This window comes from Quercus lobata, chromosome 9, assembly GCF_001633185.2.
Source record: "Quercus lobata isolate SW786 chromosome 9, ValleyOak3.0 Primary Assembly, whole genome shotgun sequence".
Classification (NCBI taxonomy): domain Eukaryota; kingdom Viridiplantae; phylum Streptophyta; class Magnoliopsida; order Fagales; family Fagaceae; genus Quercus; species Quercus lobata.
In genome coordinates this window covers 53,368,989-53,386,465 of record NC_044912.1, presented here as the reverse complement: position 1 = coordinate 53,386,465, position 17,477 = coordinate 53,368,989, and the positions used below count along the sequence as shown (strand labels likewise).

Here is a 17,477-nt window from a genome sequence, read left to right as displayed (position 1 = left end):
ATACTAAAACAAAGCACATCCAGCAAGGTTTACAGTAATCTCCTATATCTTTGAACAGTAGTTTGTTAGCTTAATAATTCATAATGACTTTAAGATGGCTTTATTACTGATACCCTCGTGACAAAAAGAAAATATGATATTAGAATGAAGGGGAAAATACAAAAGAAAACAAACAAACAAAAAGCATTACAGAATATTTTTAACAGTTCGACAGGATAGGCACCAAAATCTCAGGATAGGTGTTGAAGTCTTTTACAGTATTGTCCTTGCACCCAGAGTCAATGTCCAGTATTTGTATACAAGACTGGTTCAATGACATCTGGACCAAGTTCAACATGGTAGTCCTAGTCCATTGGGAGAAAACAAATTGTTTTATTTTTTTGGGGCCTTCAGATGGTGGCTTTGAATAAAAACAACATGTCCTGGGCTGGGTTGGGTTGATAAAATACCCCAAGGCCGTTCTTCTAAAATGTCCAAAAAGCCCAAAGCCCAGAAATAAGACAAAACATGAAGATACAATTACTAAGCCCGCTCCAAAGACAAAAAGAGGAGTTATCAGATCTCCCCTTTTTGGGCCTTTTGGCTCAGCAAACGACAGATCTCTAAATCGTTTCTATGAGTTTGCGGTTTATAATGTTTCTTGTCCTGTTAAGGTTGTGAACTTGTGATTTTGCATTTTTCTATAACCATAGGAAATTATTTGCTTATCAAACACTAGAAGTTAGAACTAGAAGAGTTTCTTTATGGAGTGGAGAGGAGTACACTGTGAAACAGACTAAGATAGAGATCAGATAAAATTTGGCCATCACCAACTTGGTTGTTTTCTTCTTTGCCCAATCCAACTTGGACCACGAATATCACTTAAGTTTGTCTTCAACTTCTCTCTCTCTCTTTTATGTTGTGTAATCGATTTTTGGCTATTCTAATAAATATGGTCATATGGGTATTTGAACACTTGTTTCTTAATTTGTTATAAATTTATCTTTTACATTTTTTGTGATCACTAAGAACCCAATGGATTTTGATTCAATAGTTACACTGCTCATGACAGTGATTCTGCATATGTACTAGCAGGTATTTTATAACTTATATTTAATAATTTTTTTTTTTTTTTATTACAATGCACGATCAGGACAATAACTAAAAACAAAGAACAATTTTGTTAGAATTGCTTGGTTATTATCATCAACTTGATCTTCTTTTTTCTTTTTTCCTGCTTGGTTACAGTGAGAAGCAGCACAAATTGTTGAAAATCTCAAAACCCCCACGGGTTTATGCACTGTCAAGAAGGTGTCCCCCTACCCAATTGTAAGTTGTTTTTACTCATTCCAACGTTTACCTTGTCGATCATTTCTCTATTAGCATTCTAGGGGCCTTTCAAGTAAGTGTCACCTAACATGTGTTTTAGTTCATATTTCTGGTTTGGCTTAATAATAGTAGACTTAGTGTCCATTTGAAATGAATTATTTTTGCTAATTTATTTTACTATTCAGCTTATTTTTGCTATTATTTATGGATTCCACTGCATTTTTTGGTATCATTCATGGATCTCACTGTATTATTTCAGCTAACTTTTACCTTTATCTACAGTACTTTCAGCAAAAAGTTTTCAGTTTCAGCAAAATAAACGGATTCCAAATAGATACTTATTGAAAGATAACTTATAAGTGTACAAATTTTTGCCTCTAGTAGATTACTAATTGTTTTCCTTTTCTCTTTAGTATTCAAGTGATATGGCGATTTGAGTTCTTTTTCTTCTACTAGCTTGTATCGCCATCACCACCACCACCACTACCAACTTCACCTCCTCCCATACCTCCACCTCCACCATTGCCTTCAATGCTAGAATAGGACTAGTTGAGAAACAAACCAACCTTGCTGATGAGAGAAAATCATGGAAGTCAAAAGTGGTACATAGAGATAGGATTCACCCTAGTAGCTTTCAACAACGTATGAAATGCGATGCCAAAAGGGTGGCAAATCTTATCCACCAATTAGATGAAGATGGAGTTTACTATCATGAAGTGGAACATTTTAAGGAAGATGAAGGTTCAGACTTAGGGAGTGTAGAGTATTTCATTCCAATAGGGTTTGGTACACCTCCAACGCCTCAATATTTAGTTATAGACACTAGAAGTGACATTGGTTGGGTACAATGTCAACCATGTGTCCAATGTCCCCACCTCTCCCAACATTTATTTGACCCAACTCATTCTTCATCGTTTTTGGAGATACCCTGCAACTCTTATGTCTGCAACTTGCTTTAGAAGAAGAATTGCCAAGCAGGTCGTTGTATATTTGATGTCATTTATGGTGATAGAAGCTATAGTCAGGGAAACCTTGCTTTCGAGAACATGGTATTTGGGGAAGTTCTTATAAAAAATTTTGCAATAAAAGTTTTAATGCATTACTGTACTAGAGAAATTTGTTGCAAAAACTTAAAATGAAGAAATCGTTATAATAACTTGATACCAATTATTTTTGCAATTTATTGCAACGAAGATATTATTACAATAACTTGATATGAATTATTTTTAAATCTATTGCAATGACAAATATTAACATACCATAGCAATAACTTGATATAAATTGTTTTACAATCTATTGCAATAAAATTATTGAGATAGCATTGCAATAATCTGATATCAATTATTTTATAATCTATTGCAACAACAAATATTAAGATAGCATTGCAATAACATAATATCAATTATTTTATAATCTCTTGCAATGGAAAATATGAAATAATTATCTATTACAACGAATATATCGTTGTAATAATTTGATCTAAATTATTTGCAATCTATTACAATAAGATTGTCAAGTAATATATTCTTGTTTAGCTCTTTTTGTCAATGGAGTGGCTTTGATTTCTGTGATTAGTGAATGTGTGATAGTAGGTCTTATGAAGATACACTATGTTAAGGATATATTTTATGTAATTGGCTAATCCTTAAACAAAATACACTTTACTTGTAATTTGGTAGCTCTAGGATGGGTTTAATACTTCAAGAAACATGTTGTTCAAGTCAAGTATTAAAGTCACGAGGATTGGATCAAGAAACAAGTGAAGAAAAGCCCTTCATTAAAGCTCGATAGAAGCTCGACAGAAACAGTATCTATCAAGACTTAATGAAGAAAGCTCTACAGAAGCTCGATAAAAGCTGAATCTGTCGAGATCTATGAAATCAAAATTTCCAGATCTGATTTTTTACTCATGCTGACATGTATGTGTAGGGTTTCTTTTCTCACAACCCTAGACATATATCAGGCTTATTTTAAAGGCCGTCATATATGGAGAACAAATGCCGAAAGTGACCTAGTGCCTTATTCTCTCTGTAAGAAATTACTGCGTCTTTGTGCCTTAGGGTTTTGTAACCAAATGCTTCTTGATCTTCATTGTTGGATGAAGTAATGAACTTTGCAGCCAACAACATCTTCTTCAAGTTGCTGGAGTTAGTCACGTACTGGGATACGTGTATCATTGGTTAGTCACGTACTGGGATTCGTGCAAAAATGTGGTGTTCATATATTGAAGAGTTCAGAGGTTCTGAAGCGGTAGAAGGTTTCTGTTGTAAGTTCATTTACAAGGATTATAGAGTCTAGGGACAAGGTTTTGTACTAGATCTGAAACTTCTTTTTACTATAGTGGATTGCTTTTCGGGAAAGTTTCCTCCTGGATCATCATATCTTGTCTTATTTATTATTCCGCTGTGCATGATATTGACACGATATTGATGTTTGTTTGTTTTAACAAGGTTTATTCATAATAAATCTAATTAACAACTTGGGTTTAAAATTTGTTCTATCAACCGAGGTTTGAATTTCCCATCAAGTGGTATCAGAGCGGGTATACTCTGATTGGACTAATTTCCTGAGTGTGATCCTTGACCCCCGTTGTCATGGATCGTGGACAATCTCTTTTGATTCCTCATTTATTTAATGACACTAATTATGCGTACTAGAAAGTTTGTATGAAAGTTTTTTTGCAGGCTCTAGATGAAAAAGTATGGCAAGCTGTTAAAGTTGGCTGGATTAAGCTAAAGGAAGAGCCAATGGATTGGGATGAAGCAACAATCAAAGCGGCAAATTTCAACAGTAGGGCCTTGAATGCTTTGTTTTGTAGGGTGACCAATGAAGAATTCAAGAAAATATTGATGAATCCTGTGATATCAGTGGGCTGAAAGTCTCGAGCGTTCATGATGATAATTCCTTAGATACCAGTAGGTTGACAAGTCTCGAACGATGATGATCTTTGGGCTATATCCTGTGAAACAACAACACTAAATCAGAGGAGACCGGTAGGGACCGGCCAAAAGTCCTCCGATGATGAAGTTAGTAAACTTGGAATTCTCTGTAAGGAAGGAGTATTCTCTTAAATCAAAATGTCTGAATGCCTTGCCCTTCATTGAAGAATCCTTATATAGTATGTGTGGAACGGTTATCTGTTTAATAACCGTTCCTAATGTCGAGGAGTCTGGAGAATTGGGGGTAACTTCCATAACCGCCATGGAAGTTACCTAGGTTGGACGGCCCGTTCCATAGTGAACTCGTCCATCTTTTATTAAAGACAGACGAGACCATCTAAGACGGCTCGCCCTTTGTCCAAATGATGATGGGTAAGATTCCCATGGGATCTCGTCCGTCCAAAGACGGATGAGGTTAGCCAAGACGCTTGGGAGATCGCTTCGCCTGTTTGGTTTGTCCTAGCTTGTCTTTCGTTGGACGAGACATATGGACGAGTTCAGGAGTTGATGTTTTTTGTGACACAATCAGTTGCCCCTTCATCCATGTGGGTCGTCCAATGAGTTGGGTGAGCTGCCGACACGTCCTTGGGCATATATAATTGGTTAATAAATCAATGAGCCATGTGTCATTTTTTTATTGGCGACTGGTCCCATCGATTTAGTTTTCCGAGGTAGATACCACGTATCATTTTCGTATTGGTAGAGTCGTTTCAAATGCCCAGGTCAACATCCTATAAATAGTGGAATGCCTCCCTTAACCCTTCTCATTTCAGAGATTTTCTTCCTTGACATCCATCTTCTAGAGCCTCGTCTAGGAGTTCCTTTGCGTCTAGAGTCTTCTTCTGTCTAGAGCCAGGTATTCTTCTTCTCTCCGTCTTTAGGTTCTGAGTTTCTTGTCAAAAATGTCAATTGCTTCTTCGTCAACTGATAGCCTTGATAAGGCTATAGACGAGTATTATGAGGACAGTAGTAATAGATCTAGTTATAGCAGTGCTAGTGACGGTAGTGGAGGAAGTACAGATGAGAATTATTCTTCTGGGGCCCCTGGGCTCCCTATTGAAGTCGTCCAGGAACAACTTAGAAGAGCTTCTGGCTCTCAAGCTGGCTCTCCGTCCAACGTGCCTCCGTCCAATCCAACGGATGAGGAGGAAACCGTCTTTAATTGCGCAGTAGGCGTCCATTCTAAGACGGATGAACAAAGATTAAATAGTCTTAAATCTTGGTATCAAATTCTGGACGAGTTTAACCCTAGGCTGCCCGTCCGTGGAGAGTGGTGTTGTGACCCACGTTTTGGAATAGGCGTCTATGAATCTTACTTTCTGGGTGGCCTTAGGTTTCCCTTAAATGCCTTCACTAGAGAGTTGTTAGTCAAGTTAGGTTTAGGTGTCTGTCAATTTAATCCTAACGCGTGGAGATTAGTTATCTTCATGCAAATTTTGTGGAGGAAAATTTTTGGTGGGGACCGTCCTCTTACTGTGGACGAGTTCCTTTATTGTTATAAACCTTCTGAAATAAGTCAGTCTGAGGGTTTTTACCAGTTCACTACTAGGGGGAATGATTGTAGGTTAATCAAGTCCCTAGCTTCATCTAATAGAAAGTGGAAGACAAAATTCATCTTTGTCTCAGGCTTCTGGGCAGGGAACCCTGTGGACATTGGCAGGGATCCCTTTCCTCCTTATACTTGGGACTTAGGGAACCTTTGTCCAGAAGGTACATCCTTTCCCCTTGTTTATTTTTATCCTTCTCTTTCTATTTGATCCGTTTACAATTTCTAACCTTTATTTACTCATTGTGTTGTAGCTGCCAAGCATCCGTCTTTGAGCAAATTTCATCGTGATCGCGTCCACAGGGCTCGTCTTCATACAGACAGGAGCTTTCGTTCTCTTGTCACTTTTAGACGTCTTGCCAAGTGGGGTTTGAGTCCTGAGCCGTCAGACGAAGCTATTGCACATGAGGTTACTGTGCGCAAAAGTAAGCTTTAAGCTAAGGTTTTTTATTTTTTTATTTTTTTTATATATATATATATTTTTTTTATGTTATACATTCCTGATCTGTTTATTATCTCGTTTTAGGAATGTCAACAATGAAAGAAAACAAAGGGAAAGAAGTTGTGGGTGAGGGAAAAAGTCCTGAGACTTAGACCCAGGATCATCCTGAGGTTCAGGTATGACCTACGGCTGGGGATAAAAGAAAGTTCTTGCCAAAGAACATTGATTTAGAAAGGGTCCCCAGTCGTCGAGACAAAAGGGTGAAGTAGGGTTCGTCCAAGGTGGTTAAGTCCAAACCTCCATAGTCTCAGCCTTCCATCCAGGTAGTTGATGTGGACTCGTCCACTTCGATCAAGTCCACTCCGTCCAAGACTCCTCCGTCCAAAACTCCTTTGTCCAAGTCAACTGCGCCTGGCTCGTCCCAGCCTTCTACGAACATCATTGAAAATGAGGATCTGGCTTGGGAACGTTTTCAGTTGGCTGTCCTAGACGAAGACATAAAGATGTGTTATAACATGGGCTTAAAGGAGTTTGAGCATTCTGGCGTCCATGACCTCTTTAAGGTATGTTAATATTCATTTCTCGTCCTTGTTCAGTTAACAACCTTTCTTCATTTAACCATCATATATTCTTTTGTCTATTCATAGGCCATGTCAAAGTTTATGGCAGCGTCTAGACAGGCAACAGAACTAGACAAGACGAGGGTCTTGTTGGAGACGAGGATTCAAAAGGTGAATGCTGACTGCAAAAAATGGGCTGGGGTTGTTGCAAAAGCTAAGGAGGAAGTCACTGAGCATAACAAGCTGATCGAGGAGCTAAAGACTGATGCGCTGGAGAAGGATACCCGTATTGACCATTTGCAAAAGATGAACGACGAGCTAAATGCTCGTCTCTCCAAGGCAAAAGAGGACGCTGTGGTTGAATTCAAGTTGTCCAAAGTTTATACGAACACCCTGGATCGTAATTATGCAACTAGTTTTGAGGATTTCAGAATGGATGCTATTGAGAACTTCCCTGGAGTTGACTTTAGCTTAATCAAACTTAACCTTGCTGCTGCCACCAGCTCTCTTATTCAGACCAGCTCTGATGACGTCAATGTGGAGGACGATGCCAGCACTCAGCCAACCCAAGACGACCCAAATGTCAATGCTCCCTCTGCTTAAGGACGAGACCTTTACACTTAGAGCAATCTTTGTTTGTTTTCCTTTTATTTGGTTTTTGTTCGGTCCTCTGTTTTGGGACCTTATTATGTAACCGGAATACACTAGCCTTGTCCATGGTTTTAGGACGGGGTTTTTAAACAATCATTTCAGTTTTTTGGACTAAACAAGGGCTTTTGGACGTAGGACGTCCACCCTTTTGAATGTAGGACGTCCACCCTTTTGAATGAATGAAGTCTCATTTTCTTTGCATGGACGAGTGCTCTCATTTTCTTTGCATGGACAAGTGTTATTATGCTATTTAATTCAACTCCAGCTTTAGCTCGTCCATGGCAAAAATATATATTCTTCATATTATGTTAGTCTAACTCGTCTTTGCAGGTAGTATTTTTATCCAGCTTTATTCGTCCTAAGACTTACAAGCTGATTTTACATACCATCTAATTTATTTTGCCTAACTTTTCTCTCGTCCAGAGTTTGGATTGTTTCAGTTGGCTTTTGATTCTCACCCTTAACTTGGACGAAAATGTTATGGCTTTTCCTTGTCCATGAGTGGGACGAGTGTATTTATGGTTTTTTCCTTGTTTTACTCAGGAAAATTTAGACGTTACATCTCTGCGTCCAGAGAATTTTTTCGTCTTGAATCTTTCAATCCCCTTGTGGATTGGTTTAGACGAAAATATCATGGAGATGTAAAATTCACACAACATTTTGTACATAACATAAATATTGTTTATAGATAAGGCACATGCACACTGATGCCTTTTTATTTAATAAGTATAGACTTCATAACTTCGTCCATAACCATGACACAACCATAATAAGTAATAAGGTAGTAGTTTCAAACTTCAAACACAAACAGCATCAAACATAAGTAGTATCAAACACAAACAGCATCAAACATAAGTAGAACGTAAGTAGACAGACAAGGTCCAAGCTCGTCCATAGGTTCACTTCTACTGATAGTACCTCCTCAGGTGCTCCACATTCCAAGGATGTTCCAACTTTCTCCCGTCCAGGGCCTCCAAGTAGTAGGATCCTTGTCTTTTACAGTTGATAACTCTATAAGGTCCTTTCCAATTTGGGCCCAACTTCCCATGTGCTGGGTTTTTGGTTGACAAAGAGACCTTTTTCAGGACGAGATCTCCTATGTTGAAACGCCTTGGCTTCACCATCACATCATACTGCCTAGCCATGAGGTTCTTGTACTTTGCTGCCCTGTGTTCTGCGTTTGCCCTTACCTCGTCTATTAGATCGAGGTTCAGACGGAGTTGCTCCTCATTATCCTTGTCTTGATACATCATCACCCTGTGATTGGCCATATGTACTTCTGCAGGTATGACTGCGTCGCTTCCATAGGCTAGCTTGAAAGGAGTCTCCCCTGTAGGGGTTCTCACTATGGTCCTGTACGCCCATAAAACTCCTAGTAATTCATCTGGCCATACTTCCTTTGCCCCCTCAAGCCGAGTCTTGATGATTTTCAACAAGGATCGGTTTGCAACTTCAGCTTGGCCGTTGGCTTGGGGATGTGCAGGCGAGGAATAATGGTTTTGAATTCCGAAGTGTAAGCAAAAGTCCCTGAAGAATGCATTGTCAAATTGTCGTCCGTTGTCAGACACCAATACCTTCGGCACTCCAAATCTGCATACAATGTTCTTCCACATGAAATTTTTCACATTCTGTTGTGTGATATTTGCCAACGGTTCAGTTTCCACCCATTTGGTGAAATAATCGATGCCCACCATTAGAAACTTCATCTGCCTTGTACCTAGAGGGAAGGGACCCAAAATGTCTAGTCCCCATTGTGCAAAGGGCCACAGTCCCACCATCGGGGTGAGGTATTCTGACGGTTGTCTGGGGATGTTACTAAACCGTTGGCACTGGTCGCAGACCTTAACGTATGCTTTAGCATCAGCTTACATGTTTGGCCAGTAATATCCTGTACGGACGACCTTGTGGACAAGTGATCTGGCTCCTGAGTGATTGCCACATGCTCCTTCATGAACTTCTCTCAGTATATAGTTTGCTTCGTCCGAAACTAAGCATCTAAGATAAGGTTGAGAAAAGCCTCTCTTGTATAGCACTTCATTCATAAGGACGTACCTAACCGATCTCACCCTCAACTTCCTGGCTTCGTCCTTCTCTTCTGGTAGTCATCCGTCTTTCAAGTATGATATAATCGAGGTCATCCAATTTCCTCTGCTATCCACCTGTTGTACTTCCGGGACATCTATACTTGGCATATACTGAACTTCATCTGATTCGTCCATTGATTCATTTGCTGAGGCTTCTTTTGCTATGGTATCAGCTTCCACGCTCTCCTCCCTTGGGATTTGAACGAAGTCAGCTTTTTCAAATCTTTTCATAAGGCGCATCACCCTACTAAGGTATTTCTTCATCCGTTCTTCCTTCGCTTCATACATCCCTTTTACTTGCCCCATGATCAATTGAGAATCCCCCAGGACAAGTATAGACTTGGCTTCCACAGACTTAGCCAATTCTAGCCCTTTGAGAAGGGCTTCATACTCGACTTCATTGTTAGTTGCTTGGTACTGTAGATGGACTTTATGTTTCAGTTTGTCTCCTTCTGGGGATTGTAGGACAACACCAATTCCACCTGCATGCCGTGTAGACGAACCATCCACATGGATGACCCATCTCTTACTGTCTTCTGTCTCATCATGACTTGGGGTAAACTCCGCAATGAAATCTGCTAGTGCTTGAGCTTTTATGGCATGCCTTGGTTGATACCTAATGTCAAACTCACTGAGCTCTACAGCCCACTGGATTAATCATCCTGCAGCTTCCAGTCTATTCATTGCCTTCTTGAACGGATGATCCGTCATGACATTAATGACATGTGCTTGGAAATAATGCCTCAGTTTCCTAGAAGCGGTGATCAATGTAAAGGCTAATTTCTCCATTTGTGGATGCCGTCCTTCCGCTCCCCTCAATGCCTTGCTCGTATAGTACACAGGTCTTTGCACTTTATCTTCTTCTCTTATCAATGCTGAGCTCACGGCATGCGGGGTTATCGCTAGGTATAAATATAACTCCTCTCCCACCACTGACGGACTCAGCAGCGATACCATGGTAAGGTATGCCTTCAAATCTTCGAAAGTTCTCTGACAATCGTCGGTCCATTCGAATGCTTTTTTAAGAAACTTAAAAAATGGCAAACATTTGTCAATGGTTTTAGAGGCAAACTTGTTGAGTGCGGCAACTCGTCCAGTAAGGGATTGGATTTCTTTGGTATTTTGTAGAGGCTTCATGTCCAGTATTGCTTGAATTTTATTAGGATTTGCTTCAATTCCCCTGTGGGAGACCATAAAGCCAATGAATTTCCCTGATGATACTCCAAAAGCACATTTGCTAAGATTCAACTTTATGTGATACTGTCTCAGTGTGTCAAATGTCTCCTGCAGGTCGTCTAGATGCCTTCCCTCGTCCTGACTCTTCACCAGCATGTCATCTACATAGACTTTCACATTCCGCCCAATCTGCAGACGAAACATGTGGTTGACCAACCTCTGATATGTTGTACCTGCGTTCTTTAAGCCAAATGACATCACCTTATAACAGAACAAGTCTTGACTGGTGACAAAGGATGTCTTCTCTTGGTCTGCCTCGTCCATCCTTATCTGATTGTATCTAGAAAAGGCATCCATGAAGCTAAGCAACTTGTGGCCCGCAATTGAGTCTACCAACTGGTCAATGTGTGGCAGCGGATAACTATCCTTGGGGCAAGCCTTGTTCAAGTCAGTGAAATCTACGCACATTCTCCATTTGCCATTTGCCTTTTTAACCATTACTACATTGGCCAACCAATCTGGGTAGTACACTTCCCGAATAAACTTCGCCACCATCAACTTTTGAACCTCATCTTTGATAGCACCATCTCTCTTAGGGGCAAACACACTCTTCTTTTGCCGCACAGGCTTGGAGGAAGGACATACATTCAAAAGGTGGGTAATGACACTAAGGTCTATACCCGGCATATCCTCATGACTCCACGCAAACACATCAATATTTTTCTTCAAAAACTGGACGAGGTCCTTTTTAATCTTCAATGCCTTGCTCGTATAGTACACAGGTCTTTGCACTTTATCTTCTTCTCTTATCAATGCTGAGCTCACGACATGCGGGGTTATCGCTAGGTATAAATATAACTCCTCTCCCACCACTGACGGACTCAGCAGCGGTACCATGGTAAGGTATGCCTTCAAATCTTCGAAAGTTCTCTGACAATCGTCGGTCCATTCGAATGCTTTTTTAAGAAACTTAAAAAATGGCAAACATTTGTCAATGGTTTTAGAGACAAACTTGTTGAGTGCGGCAACTCGTCCAGTAAGGGATTGGATTTCTTTGGTATTTTGTAGAGGCTTCATGTCCAGTATTGCTTGAATTTTATTAGGATTTGCTTCAATTCCCCTGTGGGAGACCATAAAGCCAATGAATTTCCCTGATGATACTCCAAAAGCACATTTGCTAAGATTCAACTTTATGTGATACTGTCTCAGTGTGTCAAATGTCTCCTGCAGGTCGTCTAGATGCCTTCCCTCGTCCTGACTCTTCACTAGCATGTCATCTACATAGACTTTCACATTCCGCCCAATCTGCAGACGAAACATGTGGTTGACCAACTTCTAATATGTTGTACCTGCGTTCTTTAAGCCAAATGACATCATCTTATAACAGAACAAGTCTTGACTGGTGACAAAGGATGTCTTCTCTTGGTCTGCCTCGTCCATCCTTATCTGATTGTATCTAGAAAAGGCATCCATGAAGCTAAGCAACTTGTGGCCCGCAATTGAGTCTACCAACTGGTCAATGTGTGGCAGCGGATAACTATCCTTGGGGCAAGCCTTGTTCAAGTCAGTGAAATCTACGCACATTCTCCATTTGCCATTTGCCTTTTTAACCATTACTACATTGGCCAACCAATCTGGGTAGTACACTTCCCGAATAAACTTCGCCACCATCAACTTTTGAACCTCATCTTTGATAGCACCATCTCTCTTAGGGGCAAACACACTCTTCTTTTGCCGCACAGGCTTGGAGGAAGGACATACATTCAAAAGGTGGGTAATGACACTAAGGTCTATACCCGGCATATCCTCATGACTCCACGCAAACACATCAATATTTTTCTTCAAAAACTGGACGAGGTCCTTTTTAATCTTCTCTTCTAGATCTGCTCCGAACCTGGTACACCTCTCAGGGTTATCTTCATCCAAGGAAATATTTTCTAATGCTTCGGTAGGCTCTGCTATAACTCTCTTTTCTTCAATATTCATGGCTTGAACTTGTTCATCCATGGCCAACATGGCCAGGTAACATTCTCTTACTGCTAGTTAGTCTCCTTGTACCTGCCTTACTCCGTGTTCTATTGGAAACTTGACTGATAGGTCGTAAGTAGAGGTAACAGCCTTCCAACTATTCAAAGTTGGTCTTCCAATTATGGCGTTGTAGGAGGATGGACAATCTACCATAAGGAAGTTCACATCCTTGGTGATTTGTCGTGGGTATGCCCCCACTACCACGGATAAGGAAATAGTACCCACTGGTTGCACCTTCATCCCACCAAAACCTACTAGGGGGGAGTTTACTGGACGGAGCTGGTCTCGTCCTAACCTCATCTGCTGAAAAGATGGATAATATAAAATGTCTACCGAGCTTCTGTTGTCCACAAGCACTCTTCTAGTTGTGTAGTCAGCAATTAATAAGGAGATGACGAGAGCGTCATCATGGGGGTGATGAATTCTCTCAGCGTCTTCGTCCGTGAAGGTGATTGCTTGCTCGTCCGTGAACCTTGCTCTCGATGACCGTCCAAAAAGTTGGACGCTTTATACTACCTTCAGGTATGCTTTCTTAGACTTGGACGACTGGCCAGTTGAACTTCCCCCTATAATGACTCTTATTTCTCCGAGTGGTGGTCGTGATGATTCTTCCATCTTCCCTTTCTGTTTCTCGTCCCTGTGGTCTCATCCAAGGAAACTCCTCAATTCCCTTACCTTATAAGATTTTTAATTTGTTGCTTTAAATCGAAACACTCGTCTGTATTATGACCATGATCCCTATGGAAGTGACAATACTTGTTCCTATTGCGCATATTGGAATCTCCCTTCATTTTCTTCAACCATTTCAAGGAAGGATCATCCTTGATCTACATAAGGACCTGCTCAAGTGGGACGTTCAAAGGGGTATATTGCTGGTTCCGTGCTGAAAAGCCTAGCTTCTTACTATCTCGGTCTTTCCTTTCTTCCGTCCATCCCTTCTTTGGACGAGGACCTTGCTCGAGATGGCGACTGGGATTTGCGTCTACTCTTTCAGACCTCTTCCTCTTCTTAGCAATGATCGCATCTTCTGCATTCATAAAATTTTGAGGCGAATGGACAAGTTTGGCTATGGACTGGGGTTCTTTTTCATAGAGTTTATGTATAAACAAATCCGAATTCACCCCATTATGGAAGGCCACCAATAGGAACTTATCATCTGCTTCGTCCACACTCAAGGCTTCTCTGTTGAAACGAGTGATGAATGACCGAAGGCTCTCGTTCTCCCCCTGCTCTATGGTTAACAAGCTGGACGAGGAACGCTTGTGCCTTTGTCCCCCAATGAAATTGTTAACGAACAACTTGCTCAATTCTTCAAAAGAACTTAATGAATTCGGGGGTATTTTGTTGAACCAAATTTGCGTCGGACCCTTGAGGGTGGTAAGGAAGGCTCTACACATTATTTCGTCAGGCACTCCTTGAAGATGCATGGTGGTCTTGAAAGTGGCTATGTGATCAAACGGGTCGTGTGTTCCATCATATGAATCTAGAGAAGGCAACTTGAACTTTGATGGTAGAGGGTGACCGTTGATGGAAGCCGTGAAGGGGGAATCAGTTCTGTGAACCAAATCTTCTATCGGATTCGCCCTCCTCATATTCTCTTTCATTTCCTCCATGACTTTCTTCATTTGGTCCATTTCTTCTTTCAAGTGTGGTACCGTTTGTGAAGTGGTGCCTCTGAACTGACTTCCAATTTCAGTATTCTCTCTATCGCCATGACTCTGTGTTTGTCCTCCTTCTTCACGTTCTTCACGTGTCTGCCTCCTCATATTAGTCTCCATTCTTAACTCTTGGTTTTGGCGAGTCAACTCCGCCATAGCGTCCGCCATAGACTGCGCATGTTGGACAGATGATGTCTGCATGACCGGTGCAGACTGGCAATCGCGATGAGGGTTGCTGCTTCCCTGATGGCCTGGGCTAGTAGCCCTCGATCTAGTCCTGACCATCAACCTTTTGTCACGGAGAAGTAAACTGTAAAACAATCTCTTCTCACAGACGGCGCCAACTGATAATTCCTTAGATACCAGTAGGTTGACAAGTCTCGAACGATGATGATCTTTGGGCTATATCCTGTGAAACAACAACACTGAATCAGAGGAGATCGGTAGGGACCGGCCAAAAGTCCTCCGATGATGAAGTTAGTAAACTTGGAATTCTCTATAAGGAAGGAGTATTCTCTTAAATCAAAATGTCTGAATGCCTTACCCTTCATCGAAGAATCCTTATATAGAATGTGTGGAACGGTTATCTGTTTAATAACCATTCCTAATGTCGAGGAGTCCGGAGAATTGGGGGTAACTTCCATAACCGCCATGGAAGTTAACTAGGTTGGACGGCCCGTTCCATGGTGAACTCGTCCATCTTTTATTAAAGACAGACGAGACCATCTAGGACGGCTCACCCTTTGTCCAAATGATGATGGGTAAGATTCCCATGGGATCTCGTCAGTCCAAAGACGGACGAGGTTAGCCAGGACGCTTGGGAGATCGCTTCGCCTGTTTGGTTTGTCCTAGCTTGTCTTTCGTTGGACGAGACATACGGACGAGTTCAGGAGTTGATGTTTTTTGTGACACCATCAGATGATTTTATGACTGAGTCTTGAGAAAACAAACACAGAATCAGAGGAGACCGGTGGAAGCCAGCCAAGAATCCTCCGATGACAAAGTTAGTCTTTTTTTGTAATTCCAAGTATATTGGAAGTATCAGAATGCCCTACCCTTTCGTTGGCGAGCGCTTATATAGCATGCGGGGAACGGTTACTTGTTTGGTAACCGTTCCTATTATTGAGGAGTTCGAAAGATTCGGAGGTAACTTCCATAACTGCCATGGAAGTTACACTATTGGGATCTGCATTCCACAACGGTTGTTAGACTTGACTTGTAATGGTTCGACTCGTCTCTCACACCTGGTGGAAATTTGAGTCGCCTAAGGCTCAACATGCTTAGGGTGTAACAACCTCGTCCGTCCTTTAAGGACGGACGGAAGAGGTTGTTATGGACGAGCATGCTCCTTCTTCCTTTCTTTTCTTTGGACGACTTATATGGACGAGATACGACTTGTGGATTTTCATTACACTATCAAATATCATCCACAAAAGTTTCCAAGAAAGCATGGACCATTCTTAGGACCACCTATAAAGGTACCAAGGTAGTAAAGACTGTGAAGCTTCAAAGACTTACTAGTAGTTTTGAAGAAATAAGGATGGATGAGGATGAGACATTTAATAAGTTCTATGCTAAACTCAAGGATATTGTGAATTCTACCTTTAACCTTGGAGAATCTATAGATAAATCCAAAATTGTTAGGAAAATCTTTAGGTCCTTACTTGAAAGATTTCATGCCAAGACCACTGCCATTGAAGAAGTGAAGGACATTGATCAAATTCCATTGATTGAGCTTGTAGGGAACCTTCAAACCTATGATATGTGATTAGGTTTAATGGGAAAAGGTGGAAAGAGTAGAAACTTGGCACTTAAGGGTATAGAGGAAGAGATTGATGACTCTGAAGATGAAGATGAAGGCGAAGATGAAGATGAAGATGATGATGAGGATGAGGATCTAACCTTCATAGCTAATGAGATTATCAAGCTTTTTCAATATAGGAAAAAGGATAAGGACAAACCTCCTAGGAAATCTAAATCCTCTAGGAATGGTAAGAGTGAGAAACCCCTTATCCAGTGCCATGAGTGTAAAGGTTTTGGTCATATGAGGATAGAGTGCCCAAATTGTCTTATGAAGGAAAAGACCAAGAATTTAAAAGGTAAAGGGTTGGTTGCTACCTTGAGTGATATTGAGAATGACTCTTCTGATGAGTGTGTGGATGAATGTGGTCACTTTATGGCTTTTGCTGCCACAACCGATAAAGTGATTATGGAGAGTGCTAGTGACAGTGAGGATTCTTCTGATGATAAAGTACCCAAGAAGTTGACCATTCAGGAAGCCTATGATAAGCTATGCACTGAATTTATAAAATCTGAAAAGACTTCTCATCTTTGTAGAAAAGAGCTTAATGAGGTAAAAACTAATAAAGCTGAATTGTTAGTCAAACTAGATGAGACTACAAGGTTAGTTGAGACTCTTGTTGTGGAGAACACCTCATTAGAAGAGAAGGTCAAGAATCTCGAGGTTGAGCTTAGTCAAGCTAGAGCTTAAATAGAGAGGATGTCTAGTGCAAAGCTTGATGAAGTATTGAGTGCTCAAAAGCCTAGTTCCGATAAGATTGGCTTAGGATATGCTATTTCATCCGGCCCCTCCTCTTCCATGGCTTCTGGATCAAAGACTGTCTTTGTGCCCCAATTTGAGAAAGGTGATAAAGGTATGAAATCCAAAACTAACTTGGCTAATTCTAAATCCTTTGTTAGCCCTCATATTTGTCACCATTGTGGTGATTCTGGACACATTTGTCCTAATTGTTTTAAGTTGTATCCTTAAAAGTAAGTGTCCAAACGGTCACAGGTTTCCTCTCAAGGACTTACACCTTTGTTTGGAAATTTATTAAAAGTTTTGAGCTTTTTAACTCAATTTCAGAAAAATTCTAATTCTTCTATGTCCTTTAGTAGATATACTAGTGTTAGGATTAGTGCCCTTAAATCCTATTGTATGATGTTATGTACGTTATTATGTATGACATTATGTATGACTTAATGTTATGATTAATAAAGTTATTTTATTATTATCTAAAATAATGATAACATGAATATTCAGACATTATTATATAGTTCATGAGATGTATAGTATGTGATTTAT

The 17,477-nt window shown here is 40.6% G+C and overlaps 1 protein-coding gene across 1 annotated transcript; it reads right to left on the bottom strand.

Moving 5' to 3' along the window:
• Nucleotides 1-9,548: 9,548 nt before the first annotated feature.
• Nucleotides 9,549-11,978, bottom strand: LOC115962017. Its single transcript, XM_031080889.1, has 3 exons — nt 11,693-11,978; nt 11,173-11,521; nt 9,549-10,146 (listed from the first exon to the last, which is right to left on the bottom strand). Exons 1-3 carry the CDS (start codon nt 11,976-11,978, stop codon nt 9,549-9,551), a joined length of 1,233 nt encoding a protein of 410 aa, XP_030936749.1.
• Between the last annotated feature and the right edge of the window lie 5,499 nt (nt 11,979-17,477).